This window comes from Sceloporus undulatus, chromosome 1 (assembly GCF_019175285.1).
Source record: "Sceloporus undulatus isolate JIND9_A2432 ecotype Alabama chromosome 1, SceUnd_v1.1, whole genome shotgun sequence".
Taxonomy (NCBI): Eukaryota; Metazoa; Chordata; class Lepidosauria; order Squamata; family Phrynosomatidae; genus Sceloporus; species Sceloporus undulatus.
The window spans coordinates 133,106,975-133,129,408 of record NC_056522.1 but is presented as its reverse complement, the minus strand read 5'-3'; the positions used below and the strand labels follow the sequence as shown (position 1 = coordinate 133,129,408).

At 39.7% G+C, this 22,434-nt stretch overlaps 1 protein-coding gene across 7 annotated transcripts in view; it reads right to left on the bottom strand.

The window, feature by feature from the left end:
- KHDRBS2 (KH RNA binding domain containing, signal transduction associated 2) overlaps positions 1-22,434 on the bottom strand; it is a 506,442-nt gene that overhangs the window by 410,853 nt on the left and 73,155 nt on the right. For all 7 annotated transcript variants that reach the window (XM_042445276.1, XM_042445272.1, XM_042445275.1 and 4 more), the window contains exon 2: positions 4,177-4,304. In XM_042445276.1, the coding sequence (XP_042301210.1) occupies positions 4,177-4,304 (128 nt within the window). The remainder of the gene's footprint in view (positions 1-4,176; positions 4,305-22,434) is intronic.

Here is a 22,434-nt window from a genome sequence, read left to right as displayed (position 1 = left end):
CACTATCACTGACAAAACAAGGGAGACTTGTTAGCATTAAAAGCACCCAAAATAAATTTTTAAAAAACTTCCTTCCTCATCCTCCTCCTCCTCCTCCTGCTCCCCCTCCTCCTCCTCTTCCTCCTCCTCCTTCTGCTCCCCCTCTTCCTCTTCCTCCTCTTCTTTCTTCTCCTCCTCCTCTTCCTCCTCTTCCTCCTCCTACTTCTGCTCCTTCTGCTCCTCCCCGTCCTCCTCTTCCTCCTCCTCCTTCTGCTCCCCCCTCCTCTTCCTCCTCTTCTTTCTTCTCCTCCTCCCCCTCCTCCTCTTTCTCCTCCCCCCTCCTCCATGTGCTGTGTGGCCTGGGGGCAGGGCAGAGGAGGCAGAGGAGAAGGAGGTAGGCAGCGCTGGGAGGCAGGGAGGGTGGTGCGGGCCTGTGCGGGGAGGCAGGGAGGGCAGCACGGGCCCATGCGGGGAGGCAGGGAGGGCGGCGTGGGGCTTCCCCCTTTGCCTCCTCTGCCCCAGGCCACACGGCCCTCCTCTTCCTCCTCCGCACGGTGGAGGAGGAGGAGGGCAGCACGGTCGCAGGGCCCAGGAGGAGGAGGAGGAGGAGGCGGCAGCAGTGGTGGTGGTGGTGGCGGCGGCAGCAGGACCGGGCTTTGGCCGGTCCTGCCGCATCCGCGGGCCACATCCGGCCAGTGGGCAGGGGGTTGCCGACCCTTGATCTATGGTCTGCTAACAGCAGCAAAAGATCTAATGGCTTAAATCCTACTTTAGTTTGGACTAGAGTGTGTCCATTGAATTCTTTAAAAATATCTATATATTAATTCACCATTCAGCAATTGGCTGATGACAGCCACAGTCTATAAACCCACACAAGTGCCCCCCCCACACACATACAAACACACAAAATCAACTTAAACATACACATTAAGTGCAACACTTTCCATTCACTCAGCTGCAGAACAGATTGATGGTACTCAAAAGACATAGTAAGTTCACCGTTCAGGGAAAATATGTTTAAAAATCTAATGTCATTAGACTTCAACTAAGATATGATTATTGCATTTCTTATCCTATCTTCCTTCTATAATGATACTCAAGGAAGCACATATGGAGTTTTCATATGCCCTCCCATGTAGCTGATAGTCAGAACAATGTTGTATTAACTTCACTGAGGTCTCTTCATGTGTCTCTTACATGTGTCAAAATCATGCACTACAACCAAGGATTTATTTCCTTCTAGTTTTGCTCTCCATTTTCTTTGTGGATTAAACTCCCAAATTTTACAGAGCAGCTAAGTCTTTCAAAGACATGCTCTTTGGTGCTCATAACAATTCATCTTCCACATTGTTACCATATCATCTGGAGATTTTTATACTAATTTTCACCAGTTTATGATGATGTCCACAGATTAATCTAGACTGTAGAATTGCCCAGTCCAGCAACCCTACTGTTGGTGACAAATTCTGTAACACTTCCCAAATAGACAGAAATTTTAAATAATGCACAAACTCAATAATATAAAATCTAATCAAGACAGTTGTGGATTCCACAATAAGCTAGCACACTCTGTCCAGGGCCTTTTAATGTTTTAAGGAGAGCTCAAAAGACCATCAAGAAGATTAGATTAAAACTTGGGAAGTAGAATGAATTGTTTCTATCCCTTCTAACTATATCCTTTCTCACTAATCTACTATTTCACATAAATAGTTCAGTTGGTTCAGTACTTTGGTGCACAACCAGAAGTGGAGAAAGCACAATTAAAATAATAATAAAATATAAGTTTTATTTATATCCTGCCTCTCTGCTCACAACAATCGAGGTGGCTTACAGATTAAAAGCCTCACCCTGAGGCAGCCCTGCACCAAGTCTGAAGCAAAGCAGCAGTCCATGTTAGTTTGGTAATCATTCATCTCAGCTACTTAGATAGATCAGGGACAGGCAACTGGCACCCTGAGGGCTTTGTATAACCCACCCCCCCTCCAGACTTTCTATTTACCCTGCGAAGCCAAGGTGTCTCTTCATTTTCCATTTCAGCTGCATGCTTATATGCAAACATTAAAGGCCAAGAAATATCTATAAAAATGCTTTGAAAATCTGGCAGGAAAATTAATAATAATAATAGCAGTATAAGGCTGTCTGATTTTTTTTTTTAAAAAAAGTAAATTGACCGATCCAAAACAAAGGGTTTTAAACTCTATCCTCTCCAGACTCCAGACTTTCATCTAATCTCTCTGTTTCTGATTCCATGTGTTACATCCGATGACAAAGGAAATGACAGTGAGCAGCCTTTAGTATACAAGCAGTGAAACTGTGTTGTCATTCTCACGATTTGTCAGTGGTAAAGCAGATGTTCCTGCCCCTTCATTTTTTTGCTTAGTCCAAGAAATACCAGGCAATGGATGAACAAGACACAGCAGGAGATAAATCTCCCTTTGCATCCTGTACATGCAGACCATGGGTTGGAGTGAAATGGCACCCCGCTGTCCCAAAATCTGTACAGTGCGGACACACTTTGGGTACTGGTGCAGCAGAATATTTTCAATAAAATTTTTTTTAGAAACAGTGCAACAGCCTAACAAGACAGTAACAAACAGTCCTCTAACACTGCATATTTCTAGTGCCTTCTAGCATTTTGATGATTATCCTTCATCACTTTTATACTCAGAATTCAAGAGGTAAATGCCAAGTTGGAATCAATGCTCTCCTTCTCTCCCCCTCCCCTTCCTTCCCTTTTATACAACTCTCATTTGGGTCGATAGCCCCCCCCCCCCCCCGTTTTTTCCCCATTGTAATTTATTGCTGTTGCTGATGAAAGAATAAAGTGAAAAGTGGAGAGTGTAATCAAAGTTAATACTAAGGCCAAATACCATGTGACAATAAATCAGCAGGAAAAATTGCACTAGAGATAAATGGAAGTGTTTACCATTTTGGTTTGAATACAGCCAGTACAACAAACTATTTGTGTAAAATACAATCCTGCACAGGGAAGAATAGTGTGTGTGTGTGTGTGTGTGTGTGTGTGTGTATACATATAAACATATTTTTAAAAAGAAAAAACCCTGCCTAACTCCCACCCGACTCTTTGTTATGCAGATCTGTGCTGAAGAATTTTGGTGTGACGTAGTGGCATCTTCTCAGCTTGCTTAGAATCATACTGGATTCCTTTGAAATGTAAATTCTCCTTTACTTTAAGGTGAGGATATGCAAGCAGTTTTTAAAAATTCTGTCTGTTATATTTTTCACCTTATGTTTATGTTACACTAAACATATTATGTTTAACTCAGGGACAGGAAAAGGTAGAACATGGCCCCAGGAACCCCAATGTGGCTCCCAGGACTATTAACACCTTTTTGTTGTTGTGTACCTTCAAATCATTTCCTACTAATGGCATCCCTAAGGTGAACCCTAGGGTAAACCTATCATGGTGTTTTCTGAGGCTAAGAGTGCATGACTTGCCCAAGGTCACCTAATGGGTTTCCATGGCTGAGCAGGGATTTGAACCCTGGTCTCCAGAGTCATAGTACAGCACTCAAACTGCTACACCACACTGGCTCCTTTAACACCACTACCCCCCTCAAAATATTTTTTTATCTCAGATAGCTTCTGGTGGGTGTGATTTACCATTCAAACATGAATCCCTCCACCCTTAAAGGCCCTTATTTGAAACTATAAACTCTTGTTGATTATCCTCAGCATTGCTTTGAAAGGCAGTGAGCATCACCCAATGCAAATGAAGATAAAACTCCTATTGATCCTGATGAAATGGAGAATTCTGGAAGTTACATAATACCTAGTTAGACTACCCCCCCCCCAAGCTAGTTCAGTGATGTCTTCTTCATTCTGAAGGAACTCTCTGAGGTCAGTGGCAGAGATAACTCATCTGCTTTCTCACATAATGTGCCATTTCATTGTTCTCTAACTGAAAACAACAGGAATGGAACCAACCATCTTCCGCATGCAGGGCAGTAACACCAGGTTATGGTTTCAGCCCCTGCTCTGTAGTCGATGTGATGTTCTTGCAACATACAGTCTGAAAAACTGCCCCACCACTTACTGAAAGTAGTGAGAAGCATGAATGCATTTTTAACAACTCCCTGAGTTCACATTTTGAGCAAAGTATCTAATTACAGCCATAACCACCACCATCCATCAAAATAGCACACTATATCTTATATTATATAGTTATTACAATACCTTTGGATACTGTTTGACAGGAATCAATACTCTTTCTGACAGCTTTATATTTTTGTTGCTGATGACATCAAGGTATTTTTTCTCTTCATCTTCCTTCTTCTCATCAGAACTCTGAAACTTGTCAATTTCTGGGAAGAGCAAGCAAAAAAAATAGTAGTTTATAATTAGACTGCTATTACTTTTGACACAGAGTTATTTTCTTATCTAGAAGTTATGTGGTTACTACACACACTCCGATTTAGAAGAATATGTTCAGTGGGTTTTCACATTATACTGCAGTGTTAATTTCAATGGTATCAAGACATGTGATGCTATTGTAAGATGATTTTGTGGGAGAATTCCACTGAACATTTAACATTAACTCTTTCAGATCCAGGGGCAGGCTATGAGCACCTATATCTAAATCTAGACCTGATGTTGGGTGCAGAAACTGAGAGGTAGAATATTGCACATACAAAGTAACACTGCAGTCAGGCCAAGGGTGGGGGAACAAAACAAAACGGGGTAATAATAATAATAATAATAATAATAATAATAATAATAAGTATTTATATTTCCTGCCTCTCCCTATGGATTGAGGCGGGATTACAACAGATAAAATAGAACAATACAGTTACAAAATGTCAATAAACACACACAAAAATACATACACAGTCATTAAAATAGGCAAATCGTCATCTGTTTCTGTACTATTGAATCTAGTGTGGAAGATTCTTTAATGATGTTTATATTAGGGCCAGGCAGTCCAGTAGCTTGATACTACCTGCTAATCACAGAGGCCAATGTTATGTCCCAGTATTCTTCTCTGTGTCTAAGGACCAATGAAACCATGTCCTTTACTAGAGTATATTACAGTCCAAACCATGAAGTTCCCAATCCATGCTCTTAAACATGTAATCCTCCGTCTCCCATTTAAGTTTGTTGCAAAACTTGGACATAGATTCTGTTAGGGAAATGATGCAGTTGTGAAAATACTACACATATATTGAAATTGATTTTCTCTCAAATGAGCATTTTGAAACACATTTTCTCTCCAAATAAGCAGCTCAGATGCGTGCAATACTTCTTCTTCTTTTGAGCTGAAACCTATATTTGATCATTGTGAAACTTGGCGGATAATGAATGACATTCCCATCCACACAAGCCTCAGCTGAATTAGTTCTTATTGAAATGCACAAAGATTAAAATCCTTGACCATTCTTACACTTTTAAAAAACAAAGCTCTTTTAAACTGAACTTTTATATATGTATTAAAAATACAAAGGATACCAATTATAACAAAAAGGAAGAAAAAAATTAAAGAATTAGAAAGAGAAAGCAGAGAGACAGAGAGCAGCAGAAAAGTCAAAAAGGTATGAAGAAATAAGGTGAATACAAATATGACTTAAGACTATTTTCTCTACTGTTATACATTTATACAGAATATTTTCACCTTTCCTTCAGTAAACCTTTAACCTTCTTCTATTTATAATCTCCACTAATTTTCAAACCCAGCTGTCATCAATTCATTTACATTCTCCCACAAAGGTCAGGGATTGCCAATCTTTTGAGAATGTAACTAAGGATTTTTCTATAATCAACATAATTTGTCCATTTTCTCAAACTCATTCACTTTTAAAAACCATTCTTCTTTAATAGGCAATACTGCACTCTTCCATCTTTGAGCATACAAAAATATTGCTGCTATGGTGATGAATTGGATTGTTCTCCCATAGTCCTTTTCCATTTGCTTATAAATCTCAAGAGGAACAATTCTGGTTTTAATTGTATATTAATCTTTAACATTCTCTGCATTAAAATATGCATTTGCCCCCAGAACCTTTTAGCATTTCCACAAGTCCACCACATATGAAAAAATGTCCCTTTGTGTTCACATTTCCAACAAACATTTGGAGTTCCTTTTTACATTTGAAATAATTTCTCTGGTCACATATAGAAACTATCATCATTCTATAAAAATATCTTTACAATATATGAATTTCAAACTCCTTTGCCCACATCCTCTTCTATTGTTCCATTTGTATCTTATAGCCAAAGTCATTGCTCCATTTTATCGTACATTCTTTATCTCTTCTTCCCCTGTATCAAATTTTTATCAAAAAATATATACCATTTACCAATCACCTGTTCATTAGTTGTACCTAACTGCACTTAAAATTCTCATTTATTTTGGTCAAAATCATAATTCTTTTTATCTGACTCAAGCAATTGCACATTGGAAAACATTAAAAAAACATCCAAAGGATGCCCACTGCTGTGGTCCCAAATGGACCACAGCAAGAAGTCGAAAATATCCACTCCTTTTAGGGCCACCTTAGGATGCCCCGGTGCAGACTTGGCACAGCTTCCGCGTGGTTTGGAGGCATGTGTCATGTAATCATCATGCCCACAAGCTGTGCAGAAGCAGACTTTTTAACCCCATCAGTTTCTGGCCATTGTCATTATTCAGTAATAATGTTAGTCTCTCTATTTTTTGCTGGTCTTCTTCTTCACATTCTGGTCTTCTTTAGTGATTTAGGTATCACAATGACAAACATGAATTAACATTATGTTTGCCTTTTTCCGGCTGTGAGGTATCTTTTCTGTCTGCAAGATAGAGTTCATTGTCTGCTTCAATGGCAAGAACTATTCATCTTTGAAGCATTTATATTAAAAAGCTGACAAATCATCTGGCCCAGGTGTCTTTTCTATGGTAGCCTTTGTCATAGCTTCACAAATTTCATTTACCATTATGAGAGTACTTATACTTCATATCTGTTCATCTGTAATCTTTGGTAACTTCTGCTTGGCCATGTACTACTCCAATTTCTCCATGTAAAATTCTTGTTATACAAATCACTGAAATGTTTTCGGTGTTTTCCCATTGTCCATTATCACATTTTTTTTTTTCTTTCTTGTATTTCCAAGGTCTTTTTCTTTTCTTTCTTTTTTTGTAACTTTTATTGCAATAATCTCCCCGGTTGTTTGCAAATTCAAAATTCTATTGCTTTACATACTTCAACTTATTTTTTTCCATTTCATCTTCCATTAATATTGGTAACTGTCTTTGCCAAATCTTAATTTGGTTATCAATTGACCTCTTTGTGCGGTGTTAAAACTATTTTTCCTTAATTTTTATCTCCTCCAAAAATCATTTGAATCCTCTCTTGTCTCTTATTTTTTAAGCTCGGTACTACTCTGAATAAAACATCCATGGCACTCCATTCCAGAAGTGGATCATTATTGCACTTTGATCTGCCATTACTTTCCAGACACCCCTCCATGAGCCAAGAATCTGGGGTGCCAGGAGAAGTAGAGTTTCCAAGTCTTGAGATTGCAAGGCAAAACCCTGAGCCTAGAGGTTTTGTGGATATTTTTCAGTTAAAGAAATTTAAAGTCAAGACAATTAAAACAGCACAGGAGAACACCAGTGGGGATGCAGCCTTCCAACATTCTTCATGGAACTAATGTGAATTCCCAACTCTTGCTGGTTGCCTACCCTTTCATTAAAGGTATCTCTAAAACTGTGTTGTTGACTGCCTTAAATTGAAGTATGTCACAAGAACCCAAGGGAGAATTTCACCCAAGGTAATAGTTGTGTGCACTTATCAATATCTACCTTTCCATATAGTTTCTTTGTGGTGTCACCGTTAGGGGCAATGGAGCTAAGGGCTTTTTAAAAATCCCATCAAGGAATACTGCAGGTCAATCCATACTGATTTGTACAGTCTCTAGCAACCTTCCACACTGAAGCCTCTTGTGACTTGCATGACTCTAATTTAATGTTTTGGACATTGAATCAATATTGTGAAATAGGGTAGACTCCTAGGAAAACAAGTATTTTTAATTTATGAGTGGAAGAAATATACCACTGAAGCTTTGATTCTGCACAGGAGGGTCTATTAATAAGAGAAAGACATAAGCACTGGTGAACCACAGAGATTTTGGATATGCAGAAAAGAAAAGGCACACTCCTTCATTAGGAGTGTAAGGGCCACATCTTTATTATAATTTCAACCTTTTTCAGGTCTCAGCAGGGTTAGCATTGAGAACAACAAAATGCAAGTCCTGAGCCTTGGGTCAAATTAAACTCTTTGCTGCAAAATGATGAATAAACATAGGACATTCTGTTGCCCTACTTCTTTGCCATGTCATTGAAACATTAATTATATTTAATAATGATCTAGGAACACAAAATATAATTAAGAACCTACTGGAGCAATTAATTCACAATTCTTCTTGTGTATGAGCTTTCCCTGCATATTTGTTGATCTTGTGGCAGCTTTATAGTTGCCTTTCTCAGGAGAGAAGAAAGATACCTTGTCTCTTCTATTTTTTTAAGAGGCAGAATGTTATGCGCCCCCCCCTTTTTTTTTTTTTACTCTCTACCCAGTTATTGTTGCTGAGCCTGCGTTTGAGCCCTTACTAATGCTACATGTCTGCTAAGGAGCTCCTGATAATGAGCCAGAACCTGCTGAGCATGAACAGCAGGGAACTTACTGGAAAAGCTGAACAGCTACTTCCCAGAAGATAAACCATTGTGTGTGTGTGTGTGTGTGTGTGTGTGTGTGTGTGTGTGCATATGCGCATGCATGTGTGCCTGTGTGCATGTGTGTAAATGAGAGACAGACACAAAGAGAGAGAAAGGGAGAGATCTATTTCCTTGAAATCCTCAGAAATTCTAGGGCTGCTTGACATTTTTGCTGAGACAGACAGACAGACAGGCAGACAGGCAGATAGATGCTTTATTTTTACCCCACTTCTCTGTCAAAGACAATCGTGGTGGCTTACAATTAAAACAAGAACATACAATACCCCATCCCAATCATTCCCTCCCTCCCCTAAAACATCAATTAAACAATTTAGACGTTAAAAGCAGTACACTTAAAATAATCAGGGATGAGCAGAAGGGGCACAAGTACTCAGTGGGATGGTGGATTCGGTTGGTGGCTGGGATTGCTATTCAGGGAAGGTCTGCCAGAAGAGATCTGTCTTGATAGCCTTTTTGAAGCTGTCCAAACTGGTGATATGACGGATCTCCTCTGGCAGGCCATAATCTGAGACTGGGTGAAGAAAAGATCCTCTGGGAAGTTGTAGTCAACCTGATCTTCACAGGTTGCAATAAATTCTTCCCAGAGGACCTGAGTGCACAGGGTGGATCATAAGGAAGAAGGCAATCCTTTAAATAGGATGGACCCAAGCCATGTAGGGCTTTAAAGGTTATAACCAACACCTTGTAATGTGCCCGGAAACTAATAGGCAGCCAGTGTAGCAATTTTAAGATGGGAGTTATGTGGTCACTTCTAGGTTTCCCATTGACCAACCTGGCTGTAATGTTTTGAACCAACTGAAGTTTCCGGATTAGGCACAAGGATAGCCCCATATAGAGTGCATTGCAAAAATTGAGTTGTGGAGAAATTTCTGGAGAAATACTCTCCATCTGTCTTCCATCTGTCCCAATGGATCCTCTATCATCCTGCTTGTCCAGCTGTTTTTAAAATGCCCAGTTTCTCTTTCCTCCTCTCACTTGTCCTCAGTTTTCTTCAACTGATGCAAACTGAGTTCAGTGTAAAAATAGTTTCCACTAAGGGCTCATCTACATTTGCCTGAATACACTGGAATGCCCTTGGAGTATACTGGCCCTGAATTTCACCTGACTCCCCTCTTACCTGCTTCAGGTTTTTAGCAAATGAAGGGTGGCTGCCTTCGTACATAGTCCCTGCGAGTCAGCTGGCACCACACCTGCAAGGACAAGTCGCTCTGAGGTCAGAATGAGCCCAGCCTTGTTCTGGCCTCAGAGTGACTTGCATCCACAGAGCAACTCGGCAGGGATGGGCTCAAGGACCACATGGGAAGACTTCTGCCCATTGACACTACATTTTCTGCCACATGATTCAAGATGCAAAGGTGAAAAAAAGCAAATATGTTCTATATGTAAGTAGTGGGAGAAAACACATGAGTTTGATCCCTACATCACTATCCTCCCCATCTTGAGGACTACTGGTTTCCCTGTCTAATGGAGTTCTCTTTGTTCTATGTGGCATCTTTGACTTATGATGACCTTACGGGAAAATATCATGGTGTTTTCTTGGCCAGATCAGTTCAGACGAGGCTAACTATTACCCTCCTCTGAGAGTGAGAAACAAAGAGACTCTCTCAAGGCCACCCAGTGGGTTTCCATGGATGAGTGGGAAATGGTCTCCTCCACCAATCAAATCACTATACCATGCAGACCGTCCCCATAAATGTCTCTGTCTACACATAAAAGAAGCCTGTGGAAACTTTGGCTGGCAGGGGGAACCTCAATGGATACTGAGTCTGCCCGCTGTTCACAGTTCTCAATATGCCAAGGGCAATGAATACAGCAATAAAGACCAGATAAAGCTAGCATGTTCATCCTTGATCCTTCCTTTATTCTTTTCACATTTTTATAGAACATTGTTCCTGAGTGCCTGAGTAGGTTTCACAATCTCATAACTGGAAGAAGCAGGACGAGGTGGTTGTGGTGGGGGGGGGGGGGGGGGGGGGGAAGAAAGCAGAAAGGAGAAATGGAAACAGTAACGAACTTCTGTGCATCATTTTTTAAAGCATGATTTTACTGCCACCACGTCAACAAAATGGAGGTAATTATACTTCACTTTGCTATGTTTGACATCTGTTACAAAACTCACATCATGAATATAGGTTTTCCCATTAAAAAGTCACCCCCTAGCAAAAACATCCTTTGCTACATTTTGAAGCATGTCAAAACTCATCAAGTAACAAATGTTCTTCTCATCAGCCTCTCCAGTCTATCACAAACTGCAATGCACCTTCCCAAGCTGTTAGCACTTGGTTCCCCTTCAGAAGAGCAATACTAACACTTGTTTAGTTTCTCTTCAGGCTAGGTTCTCCTGTCTCATGATTTAATTGTGAGTATTGAGAATGTCAGTTACATTGTTCATAAGAATCCTGCATCTCCAAATCAATATTTCCTTCATCTGTGAGTTATGAAGCCTTGCTCTTATGAAGCTATATCTAGATATAACATGTATCTAGTATTAGGTGTGACAAGGCATATTTGCAATAGAAACATATAGTGGTTTTGTAGCAGTTTAACTGTCTTGATTTCCCCAACTAAGCTGAGGAACAATTGTATGATTTCAAATCCTCTATATGAGATCTTATGGGCACCAAAATCCATACACACAACTACAGTTTCCATGGGCTCCCTGAAAGAGGAAATGATGGGCTAGTTTTGAACATGATACAAAATGGAAGCATAAATAATTCACATTGAGAGATGTTGGTGAAACTCACCAAGCTCAAGCTTTGGGAACTTGTCATGATTATCTCAAAGAAGAATTGAGTTTTGAAATTCTTGTCCAGTTCCAATAAAGTCCAGCCCAGAGAGGAATTCCAGACTTAACTCTGCAGAGTGGTTGTCTGTGTTGGTAGTAGTTCACTGATACAGTATATGCCTCTTGAGACCCTTAAGCTAGCCTGGCCTGTGCCCCCTAATTTAACCTTTCTAGGGTGGAGAATGCTGTCCTGTCACCAATGTTGAAGTAAGACTCAACTACCAATCTGGCTGGATTATGCAGGTGCAATGGGGGGCACCATCCTGTTCTTTGTTGCATACAGCAAATTGTCTTGAGCTGAACCGCACCCCTTCTCCAAAACATCTCCACTTTTACATAGTTACAGAATGTCCTACTAGACATTTTCCGGAAAAGCAAGAATGTGAGAAAATGAAGGAAGAACACTGTGAAATATATGGACAAAACAGGTATACTGTGCTGTTATTTTTTTTAAAAAATGTTGAAATTATAACACTGGAGTACACCTCTTTCTTCCATGAAAGGCAAGAGGGCACCTGTTGTGGGGAAATCAATGTCTCCATGATCCCTAGCTACAAAATATAGCTTTACAAAGCCAGAAGATACCCTTATAACCAGTAGTTCAACTTTTTTATAGAACAATACAGTTGCACAGGCTTTTAAAGTTCTGCCATAGATAATACCATGAGGTATTGTAAACCAGGTTTGTAAGCACATATTTTGTTTATTACTGACAAACTATTGCGTAGTAGGGAAGGGAAAGCACACTCCCTTCCTCCCTCAGTATGATTCCTGTGCATATATCATACAACAAACTTGTACGTATCAGAATTATGCCTTTTGTTCTCTCTTCCATTGCCTCTGCACAAAATGTGCTGTACATATGACCACATGCCTGTAAGCCTTGCCTGTACAGTCAGAAACACTAGCAAATAAGCAAAAGTAATTGTATTTCTCCGGCTTGCAGATTTGAACCCAACAGACCCTCTAGTTTGCTCAGTGTATATACTATAAAGAGATCCAGGGTGGTGTAGTGGTTTGAATGCTGGACTGTGAATCTGGACACCAGGGTTTGAATCCATGTAAACCCACTGGGTGACCTCAGACAAGTCATACTCTCTCAGCCTCAGAGGATGGAAATGGCAAGAAACTTGCCAAGAAAACCCCATGATAGGTTCACCTTAGAGTCGTCATAAGTTGGAAATGACTTGAATGCAGACAACAATAACAACGTACAGTTTAATGCATGAATGCATACATTTCAATGTATAAACAAGCAATGAATTCTATTACTAAGGTGTGTGTTTGAATATTTCAGTGCTATATGGAGACCGGATTACATACCCGGGTGGCACTTTCTCTCCTGACAGCACTTCTCTCCAATTAATCAGACACCTGATATTATGGCACAAATGAATTCTTTATGCTGTGGTATACTAAAAATATATAAATAAAAAAATCCATATTAATAAATCAAAATAGGAATATCAATAAAGTGTTCTGATCCAATCAAGAGGGTCCAGAGTGTAGATTAATCCTCCTAAGACTTCAAGAAACTTTGCATTTGGCACTGAGCTCTAATGCAATTATGGAAGTCAGCTAATTGCCCTTCAGACTATGGTAATATGAACAGCACATAAAATTGGCCATTAGTATTAGTCTAACAATTTCACACCACATTACAGGAAGGCATAAATCTGAAAGCACTGTTTCTCCGGGGAAATGGGACATATATCTGGGAAGGACCTATTACCCTTTCCCACAGTGTCAAGTTGCATTAACCTACAGTATGTCCAGTTATCAACACAAAAATCAGTATTTCATGGTGGATGGGGAAATAGTTTGTCAAATTAGGGGAAAAAAACCTTTCAGGTTCACACTCGATGAACATTAAGCTTTTCTTTGTTAGCTTATTTTTGTATTGTGTTAAATTAGTTTTTATATTTGTATACCTTGATTTACAATTCCATTGTACTGGTTTTATACTTGCAACACTTGTTCCTTTCCATGTTCTTTAAAACACACACACACACACACACACACACACACAAATCGGTTGTATATCTCTGTCAGGGCTGTCTGCCTCTTTTATTGTTTTATGCTATGAAGTACCATGCACATCAATGGTGCTATATAAATAAATTAATAACAACAATAAATAACAAAAAGTAGTTGATCCACACACCCAAAGCTAAAATAAGCTTCTAAAATGTGCAGAATAATTTTTATTCTGCTTGGTGTCTTGCACATAAAAATGGCATATATGCTGTGAAGACAGGGTGTGCTGAATCCTTTGGTGAGTCTCTTATTATCCTTACTAAGTACCTCACTATACTATGAATGTGAAACAGGTAATGCGTTCACCACATTGTGAAGAAAAACTGAAGCCACTGATGTTGAATTCTATCAAATGGAAGTAAATGGCCCTGACAAGTATGTTCTTAAACCCCATTAGTTTCCTAATGGAAATAAGATGCTCTGTCAAGGAAACAAAAGGAAAGGGTAACACGAATGTTTGAATAAATAGGAAGAGGCTATTTTGAGGAACTTCCATTCTAAACTCCTTCTGACTCATAGATCTTTAGGAAACATTCAGTGAACCTGAAAGGTAGCCATGTTGGCCATGAAGCAAAATGCAACAAAATCAAAAATCCACAAAAGAACAGTGTCTTTATTGGCCAACCAAATTCAGAAATTACATCATGCAAGCATCCCAAGCTTCACTGGTTGAAGAAAGCACCAGTTAGATTCTCACAGGACAGGGGCATGCTAGATATCAAGGGAAGCTACTTTTCTGTTGCTAATGGAGTTGACATTTTATTACCTGTCTTTCATTGCTCTCGATCCCCAGATGACTAAGATAGGGGTGGCCTGCATTGATATTCCTCTAGAGTCTAGACCATCTTAACTGACAACTGAAATAAAGTCTGAGACAAAATGTATGCCTGTGACTCTAATTTCATCACTTCTCTATGATTTTTAACATCTTTGCTTGCTGTAAAAGCCAGTGAAGTTTCGAAAACCAGTATGATGTGTTTTCTACATTTTGGTTGACCACTAAGGGTATCAGTCTGGGTTTTCAGGTTTCATAGCTCTTTTGCCATTATTGTACTTCAACTGACAGCATCTCTCCCATTGGCTATGGGAGCTGTAGTGTTCAGGCAGTTGAAATGCAACAAGATGTGGGGAGTTAAAGGTTGCTCATACATTCTAACTGTAGTAACTATGAGACTGTATGGAATGGCCATTAAGGCCAACCTGAGGGTGGAGTCAGGGCATGGCATACATACGACACATGCCCCAACTCTGCCCCCAGGTCGGTATGATGCAGTGCACAACACCACATGGCATGCAGTGTCACAGCGCTCTTCACTGTGTCTAGATGATGCAGTACCAAAGAAGCACCAAAAAACTGTGGCACCGGCAGAGTTGGCACCCTTTCTGTGGCACAGAAAAGAGCCACTTTTTGTAGCTCCTTTTTGTGCCACAGAAAGATGAGAGCTGGGTCACGGCCCTGATCTGGCGATAAAAAGGGCGGTCTGTACAGCCCCTATGTCTAGCAGTTCCAATGAAGGGCAAGAGGACTGCTGAAAGGTTTGTTAAATAATCTTTTATAGCCAGTCTTTCCTTAGATTTCATCCTCAGTTTGTCCAGCTAACCTATCTTGAACTTTTCTAGCTGCTTTATTGTCTGTACATTCAGATGAGACTGAAGCATGCTTTGTTGCTGTTGTCGTCTTCGAGTCAATTTCAACCCATAGTGACACTATGAAACATGCTAGAACAGTGCTATTCACAATGGTGGTCCCTTAACATGCCATAATTTATTTATCTATTTATTTATTAGAGTACTTATACCACGCCCTTCGGCCCTAAAGGCTATATTGTTCTGGTCCACACAGAGTTTTCAGGGCAGGGGAAAGCAGGTGTAGCTCATAGGTACAAATATGGTAGTGGTCTCTGGAATATTAGAAAAGAAATGCTTGACTGCTCCATACATCATCCAGAAAAGAATGATCCTAGAGAACAATGCTGCATCTTTACATGTGGTGACACAGGAGAAAGAAAGGCACCTCTGGCTTAACCCACCTGTTCTTCTCTGTAGTCCTGCAGTAACAAACAAGACTCTAGAAATGCCATGCAGAAAATGGAGGAAAAGGCAGTCAACTGGTCTGCCTCATCTTTGCTGTACCAGAAAATTAAAAGGTTTTAAAAAAGAGAGTTCTGGGTTGCATACTGGGAACCTTATAAGCAGAACAGACTTGATAAAAATTTCCTTTCTAGGCCCAACATGCTCACCTTACTGATTTTCATCCACATCATTTTCTGACTACTTCCCATTTAGTTTCCCTTGGCCCTGTCCTTCAAAATCACCTACTTTTTTCAATTAAATGAGTCAGAGTTCCAAACTGAATTCCAATCTCAAATGAATTAATATAATCCCCATCAGAGGCATACCCTGAAGATATTCTCGAAATAGCTTTTTGAAAAAAAATCAGGTTGAAGAAGGTTTCTTCTAAATGGTATAAAAATGATGTTGCCAATGTCAAACCATAATCATTCACTTTGAAGAAGAAATATGACACAAAGTGATAATGTAGCAATATATTTACTATTCTATAAAGTGGTGATGTTCAAAGTAATCTATTAAATTGGCATTATCTATACATTCTGAACTATTATTCGCAGTGAAACACCAGAAGCAGTGGAACCCCTTTTCTATTTTATTCTTATCAGTTCTAGTTCCATTTGTATATTTTGATTAAAAATTGCAATTCCATAAATTTAGGGGAAATGTTAAGACAAATGTGCAAGACAAGCTTGGAAACCTGGCAATAGGAAAGTCACGCCCTCTAACATTTCATGGATGAAAATAGGTACAATGACTGAGCAATATCAGAATGCAGTCAAGAATGTGTGGCAGGGAACAAGGGGGGCAGTTCTGGGCACCACAATTCAAAAGGGACACTGAGAAACTGGAGCGTGTCCAAAAGAGGGTGACTAAAATGGTGAAAGACCTGGAAACCATGCTCGACGAGGAATGACTTAGGGTGCTGGGGATGTTTAGACTGGAGAAGAGAAGGTTTAGAGATGATATGATAGCCCTGTTTAAATATTTGAAGGGATGTCATATTGAGGAGGGAGCAAGCTTGTTTTCCATTGCTCCAGAGACTAGGACCCGGAGCAATGGATGGAAGCTCCAGGAAAAGAGATTCCACCTCAACATTAGGAGGAACTTCCTGACAGTAAGGGCTGTTCGACAGTGGAACACATTCCCTCGGAGTGTAGTGGAGTCTCCCTCCTTAGAGGTCTTTAAACAGAGGCTGGATGGCCATCTGTCGGGGATGCTTTGATTGAGAGTTCCTGCACGGCAGGGGGTTGGACTGGATGGCCCTTGTGGTCTCTTCCAACTTTATGATTAATATGTGTGTGTGTGTGTGTGTGTGTGTGCGCGCGCGCGCACACGTGCATATTCATGCTTCATAACATTTATGCTACATAATATTATATAATAAATTATGTAAAATGACAATGCCTTCATCAGGACCTACTCAAAATTAGCTTTCTCTTAGATCCATGGACACTGTGAATGCATAATCCCAGAGAAAATATCAATAGACACCCTTCCTAATACATATTAAATATCAGATCAAATCCCAAATTCCCATAATACTCCTTGAGCTAATCAAAACCTCTCAGACTAAACCACTCTATGGGGTTGTTGTTAGGACAAAAATAGGGGTGGGTGGATAGGGTGGGGGAAATAATGTAATTTCATTCCATTTATTTCTGGTACCTAAAAGTATAGTACAATTGAGTAGCAAAGGGTTTCTGTGTCACACGTTTGAGCTCCTAATTTATGCAAAGCTCAAGGCATGGTCATTGAGACATCTGGGAGTGGCAGAACTCCCACATGTCTCATTTCTTCTCCCTACCTACATGGTGTCAGTTGTGTGAAGCACCACTGAGACTATTTGACCAGGACATAAATTTTTGATTTTGTTGTTTGCTGTCAAGTTGGTTTTGATTTATGGCAACCCTATGAATTAGAGACATGTATGAGCTCCAGTCATCAACAGTTCAGTCTTGCAATTCAAGGCAGCTATAGCTTCCTTGAATGAACCAATCCATTCCTATAGTATGGTCATCCTCTTTTTATATTGTTTTCTACTTTACTCACTGCCACTCTTCCTCCTCTGTGCCTTCCTCCTCCTCTTCTTCATCCCTCCTCCTCTTCTTCTTCTCCCTCCTTTTCCGCTACTGCTGCCACTATCCCCCCCTCCCATGGGCTTGCCATGTGCAGATGCTCAAATCCATGCATGGCAAATCTGAAGATATAGAGGGCAGACTATTCTAGTTAGGTTATATAGTGATAGTGATATGATCTTTGTGTCAACAAATGCACATGTGTAAGAAATATATTATTCAGCTCATGTTGCCTCATATTTTTATTAGGATTTATAGCTTACTTTGGCCTTCAATTGGAATGCATTTTAATTTACCCTTTTAAACTTTAAACAATGCTCAAAGTGTGGCAGCTAAGCAAATGCCTTTTGGATTAATCAATCTGGACATTTGGTGAAGAGACATATCCTTAGCACCAGAAAGGATTGTAAAATGCTTCTGTGCCATTTATGTCCCCCCAAGGTCTGCAATAAACAAACACTCTTGTCTGTATGGAATTCTATTTTAGAGTCTCTGCAATGGGATATGCTACAGGGACATATGCCTTCCTGCTTTGCCTGCTAAATGGTGTGAAATCATCAGCAGAACAACATGATATTTAGCCCATAAGGCTATACAAGTATAGATTTCTTCAGAATGTCTGTTGATGGTTTGTACTCTGAAGCATTTAAAGAGAATGAGGTCATCCACACTAGCGGCTATATCTACTATGAAAATTGGGGTTTTTTGACTGGAAGAATGCCATAGAAAAATAATGTTCTACCAATTGAAAAAAAGATACTTTGAAAAAGTAATTATTTACAGTTCCATGATTTAAAAAACCTAGCTAATAATCATTACAGATACAATCTTAAAGTAACAGACTTCCTAGCCACCTCTTGAACCATGTGATATTCCTCCTCCATCATTATTGAAGCTACCCCACGACCATCATAGTAACCAGAAAGTTATAGCTATACTGCAAAGGAAGGAAATTGTTTCTCAGTTATATTTTGTTTATTGGTAAAAGAAATTAGCTACGAGTAACCCATTTTCTGCTACATCATAGTTGCTTCTCAAAAATCCTTACTTTTCTTTGCTACATGTATGTTCTCTTGCATTGTCTGACTGATTGTGACAGTAGATAAAGCATATCCATCCACCATTCAAAGCTCAACTCATTCTGTATCATGCCTGGCAGAGGCTTAATATATCTTCTGCTTTTGATGTATGCTAAGACTACCAAAAACAGACAAAAAAAAAAAAAACCCAAAACAAAACAAAAAACAAAACAAAACCCCAAGAGAGGCAGTCAAGATTATGACCACAATAAATAGTTCTTGGCCTCTGGTCAGAATGATGGGCTGCAAATTATACATCGACCAGAGCTGTACAAAATCTGCTACATAAAAGGAGAAACCGTGCAATCTGCTGTATACTTAAATCCAAATGGGTGTGATGGCACTCCCTCCCCTGTCATATATTGGATTTGATTCTGTAATTTCCTTCTATAGGAATTAATTGTACTTCTCCCATTTAAAAACAAAGATAGAGAGACAACCACTCTTAAGATGATATTCTCAGTTGTATTTCTCTGAATGACTCTCCTTGTGCTACCTCTAATCTTTTATTTTATTTTATTTTATTTTGCAAGCTGGTCTGGTGAAGGGAAAGGTTCCATTCATGGGGGAAATACTTCTGGGGGAGATTTAGGGATAGTTTATGTTAACCAAGAATAATGGTACTTCTGGTAACTCTGGTACTCTGGCAATTTGTGGGTTCTTTCTTATGCAAGCCAATCTGCTTTTCCCCAAGTGCCAATCACCCATAGCAGTTGGCTGATGATTTCCAGTAGGAAACTGCAGTGGGGAAGACTCATGCTGCCAGCTTTTGATGGTAATTATTTTCTCCCATATTGGATTTGCTGAGATTTGGTGGGAGGTGAAAATCAAATGTGCTCTTCCATGCATCTGATTTATACTATGTCATTTAACTGAGAAAGAGGTTGATACTGCATCTTTAGGCTGGTATGCTTAGACAAGAGTCAAATATGAGAGTGCGGTCACAGCTAAACTTTCCTTGAGCTTCTCACCCAGCTCAAAAATCCAAATGAAAGAACAAGCAAATTCTACACATGTACACATGCACAGCTGTTTTTAGAAATAAGGAAACCTACAAAGTTTTAAAGATTTGGTTCTCGTAGCAGCCTACAGACCCTGAGGGCACCAGATCCCATCCCATTTTAGAAGCAAAGCAGGGTCAGAACTGGTGAGTACTTGGAAGAGAGACTGCTAGAGTACACCAACTGCTGTATACTACATTCAGAGAAAGACAATGGCAAACCACATCTGAGTATTCCTTGCCTAACAAAATCCTATTTAATTAATGAGGTCACCACAACACAACAGGTGACCAGAAGGCACAAGGCACATACTAGAGCCACTACAATATAATATTATTTGTAAATCTGTTCAGCATCATTCTTGAAAATCAACTGCTGTGGGACGGATAGGGAATGGACTGGGGACTTCAGGTGGCATTGGCAGTGTTCTCCCATGTGTTAATATGCGTTCTTTCCCCATTCCGTTCCCTTCCTGCCCCCTTTCGTTCCACTCCGGTCCCATTCTACAAGCCCTGCACGATAAACTCCAAAGTTTCAAGATGGCAGATTTCAAATTAACATTAGAAGGAAGATCTAGATAGGATCTAGATAGTGAGAACACTTCAGCAATAGAACCAATTGCCTAGAGAGATGGTGAAGTCTCTCTAGATGTCTTCAAAAACAGGCTGGGCAGCTACCTGCTGGGATGCTTTAGCTGGAAATCCTGCACTGAAACCTGGTTGAACCTGATGGCCCATGAAGCCCAACTCTATTATTCTATAATTTTACAGGCACATAAATGGCAGTGCTTTCCACACTTCAGAATAATGTAAAGTGAATGCCATACCATTTTTACTGATAAAGCATGCTTAAGATGAGATTGGTGGGCTATAGTCCTAAGCATTTGTTTTTTGTGGAAAACCCTACCTTTATTAATTGGGCTTACATTTCTCTCATTAAGATGGCAATAAATGTTAAGTACCTCTTGTTGGCTATTGTTTGTTTTGAGTTTATTTGGTATACGCAGGAAGACATAAACCACTCATCAGAAGGAAGGCTTCAACCAATTGCTCAGACTGCTGCATTTCTTTTTTCTAACCAGCTACCTTCTTTTTATCTGGCTATACACATCTGTCACTGCAAATCTCAGCAGCTGGTCAAAACAAACAGTTGTCAATCTGTTCCTACCTCTAAGAATACTCATTATAAAGAAGAAAGTTGTGTAAACTCTTTATTGATTCAAGAATGCTGTCAGCTGTCTTGTCAAACAGTTGAAGTAGCCTCCTGGGCCTCCAGAACACCAAAGCTTTGTGCCTGATGAGAAACATTTCCAGAAGAAGTAAACTTTGTAGAAGCAGAGACTTTCAGCTTCCGTTTTCCATAGCACTACTGTTTGTATAGTGCATATTCTGCAAGGTAAGCATCCCTTTCTTTTCCAGATGCCTCTATTACATGGGTGAGTGCATCAGGCTTTTTGAAAAAAGTATTCTTCCAGAAGCAAGTGTATGCTCAGATATATTCAGTGTATTCCTCTTTAGGACACTCACCAAGTGTTATAATTTTCCAGCTAAGATTGTGATGCCACAGTGCTGCCTATGCTAGAATTTATTACAGGCTGAGTCTCCCTTATCTGAAATCCCCAAATTAGAAAACCAAAACTTCTTTTCATGAATGGCTGAGATAGTGATATCTTTGCTTTCGGATACTTCAATGTACACAAACTTTGTTTCATGTACAAAATTATTTTAAAATATTGTATAAAATTACCCTCAGGCTATATGTATAAGGTGCATATGAAACATAAGTGAATGTTGCATTTAGACTTGGTCCTCTCTTCAGGATAACTCATTAAGTACAGGTATTCCAACATTCCCAAAAATACAAAATACAAAATAGAGACTCAACCTGTATTATCTTTCCTCTTTCCTTAAAGTATGTCCATTCTATACTGTTCCATCCTTTATGTATTGCACATATCAGAAGCATATGAAGGCCCTTTGGAAAAGGTAGCCACAGAAGTTTATCACACATATCGAGTTCCGCTATGCTCCTGTTGCCCCAACGTCACCAATCTACGACGGAAGCCTTAAATAACAGATCAAATTGTTATTAAAAAAGGGCCCCTTTCCTAACAATTACGAGAATGCTTCCATGATGAAAACGGAAGAGTTTCACTTTAATAGCACCAGGCGCAGTCCCACCAGGAGGCTCCCATCGCAGATTGGTGACGTTGGGGCAACGGGAGCATAGTGGAACTCGAGGTGTGTCATAAACTGCCTTTTGCTCCTTTCAGTTGCTCAAATGAACATCTCAGTTGCCATGTGCATGATATCAAATGTTATACTTGTAAAGGCAAACGACCCAATCTAGTTTCAGCTTTAGAACACACAAAGAAAAAGAAGTTCGGGTTTGCTGTTCAAATTTGAGTCTTCAGACCACTACAAAAAGCCTTAGGGAGAAAACCCTAATTTCCATTCATTTAAGTGAAAGCCTTCAAATGTCATATCTTAGAAGGAAGTGACTGATTCCACATTAAGTAGCTGCCAAGTGATCATGAGCAGTAGACATATTTTTCATCGAAGAAACATTCTGAAATTTTGGACCTCAGCTTCTGTGAATCTACTATTTCTGGCGCTTTGAGTAACTAACTTCTGAAGAAAGAGAAGATCAATGATGTTTCAAATGGACAAACAGG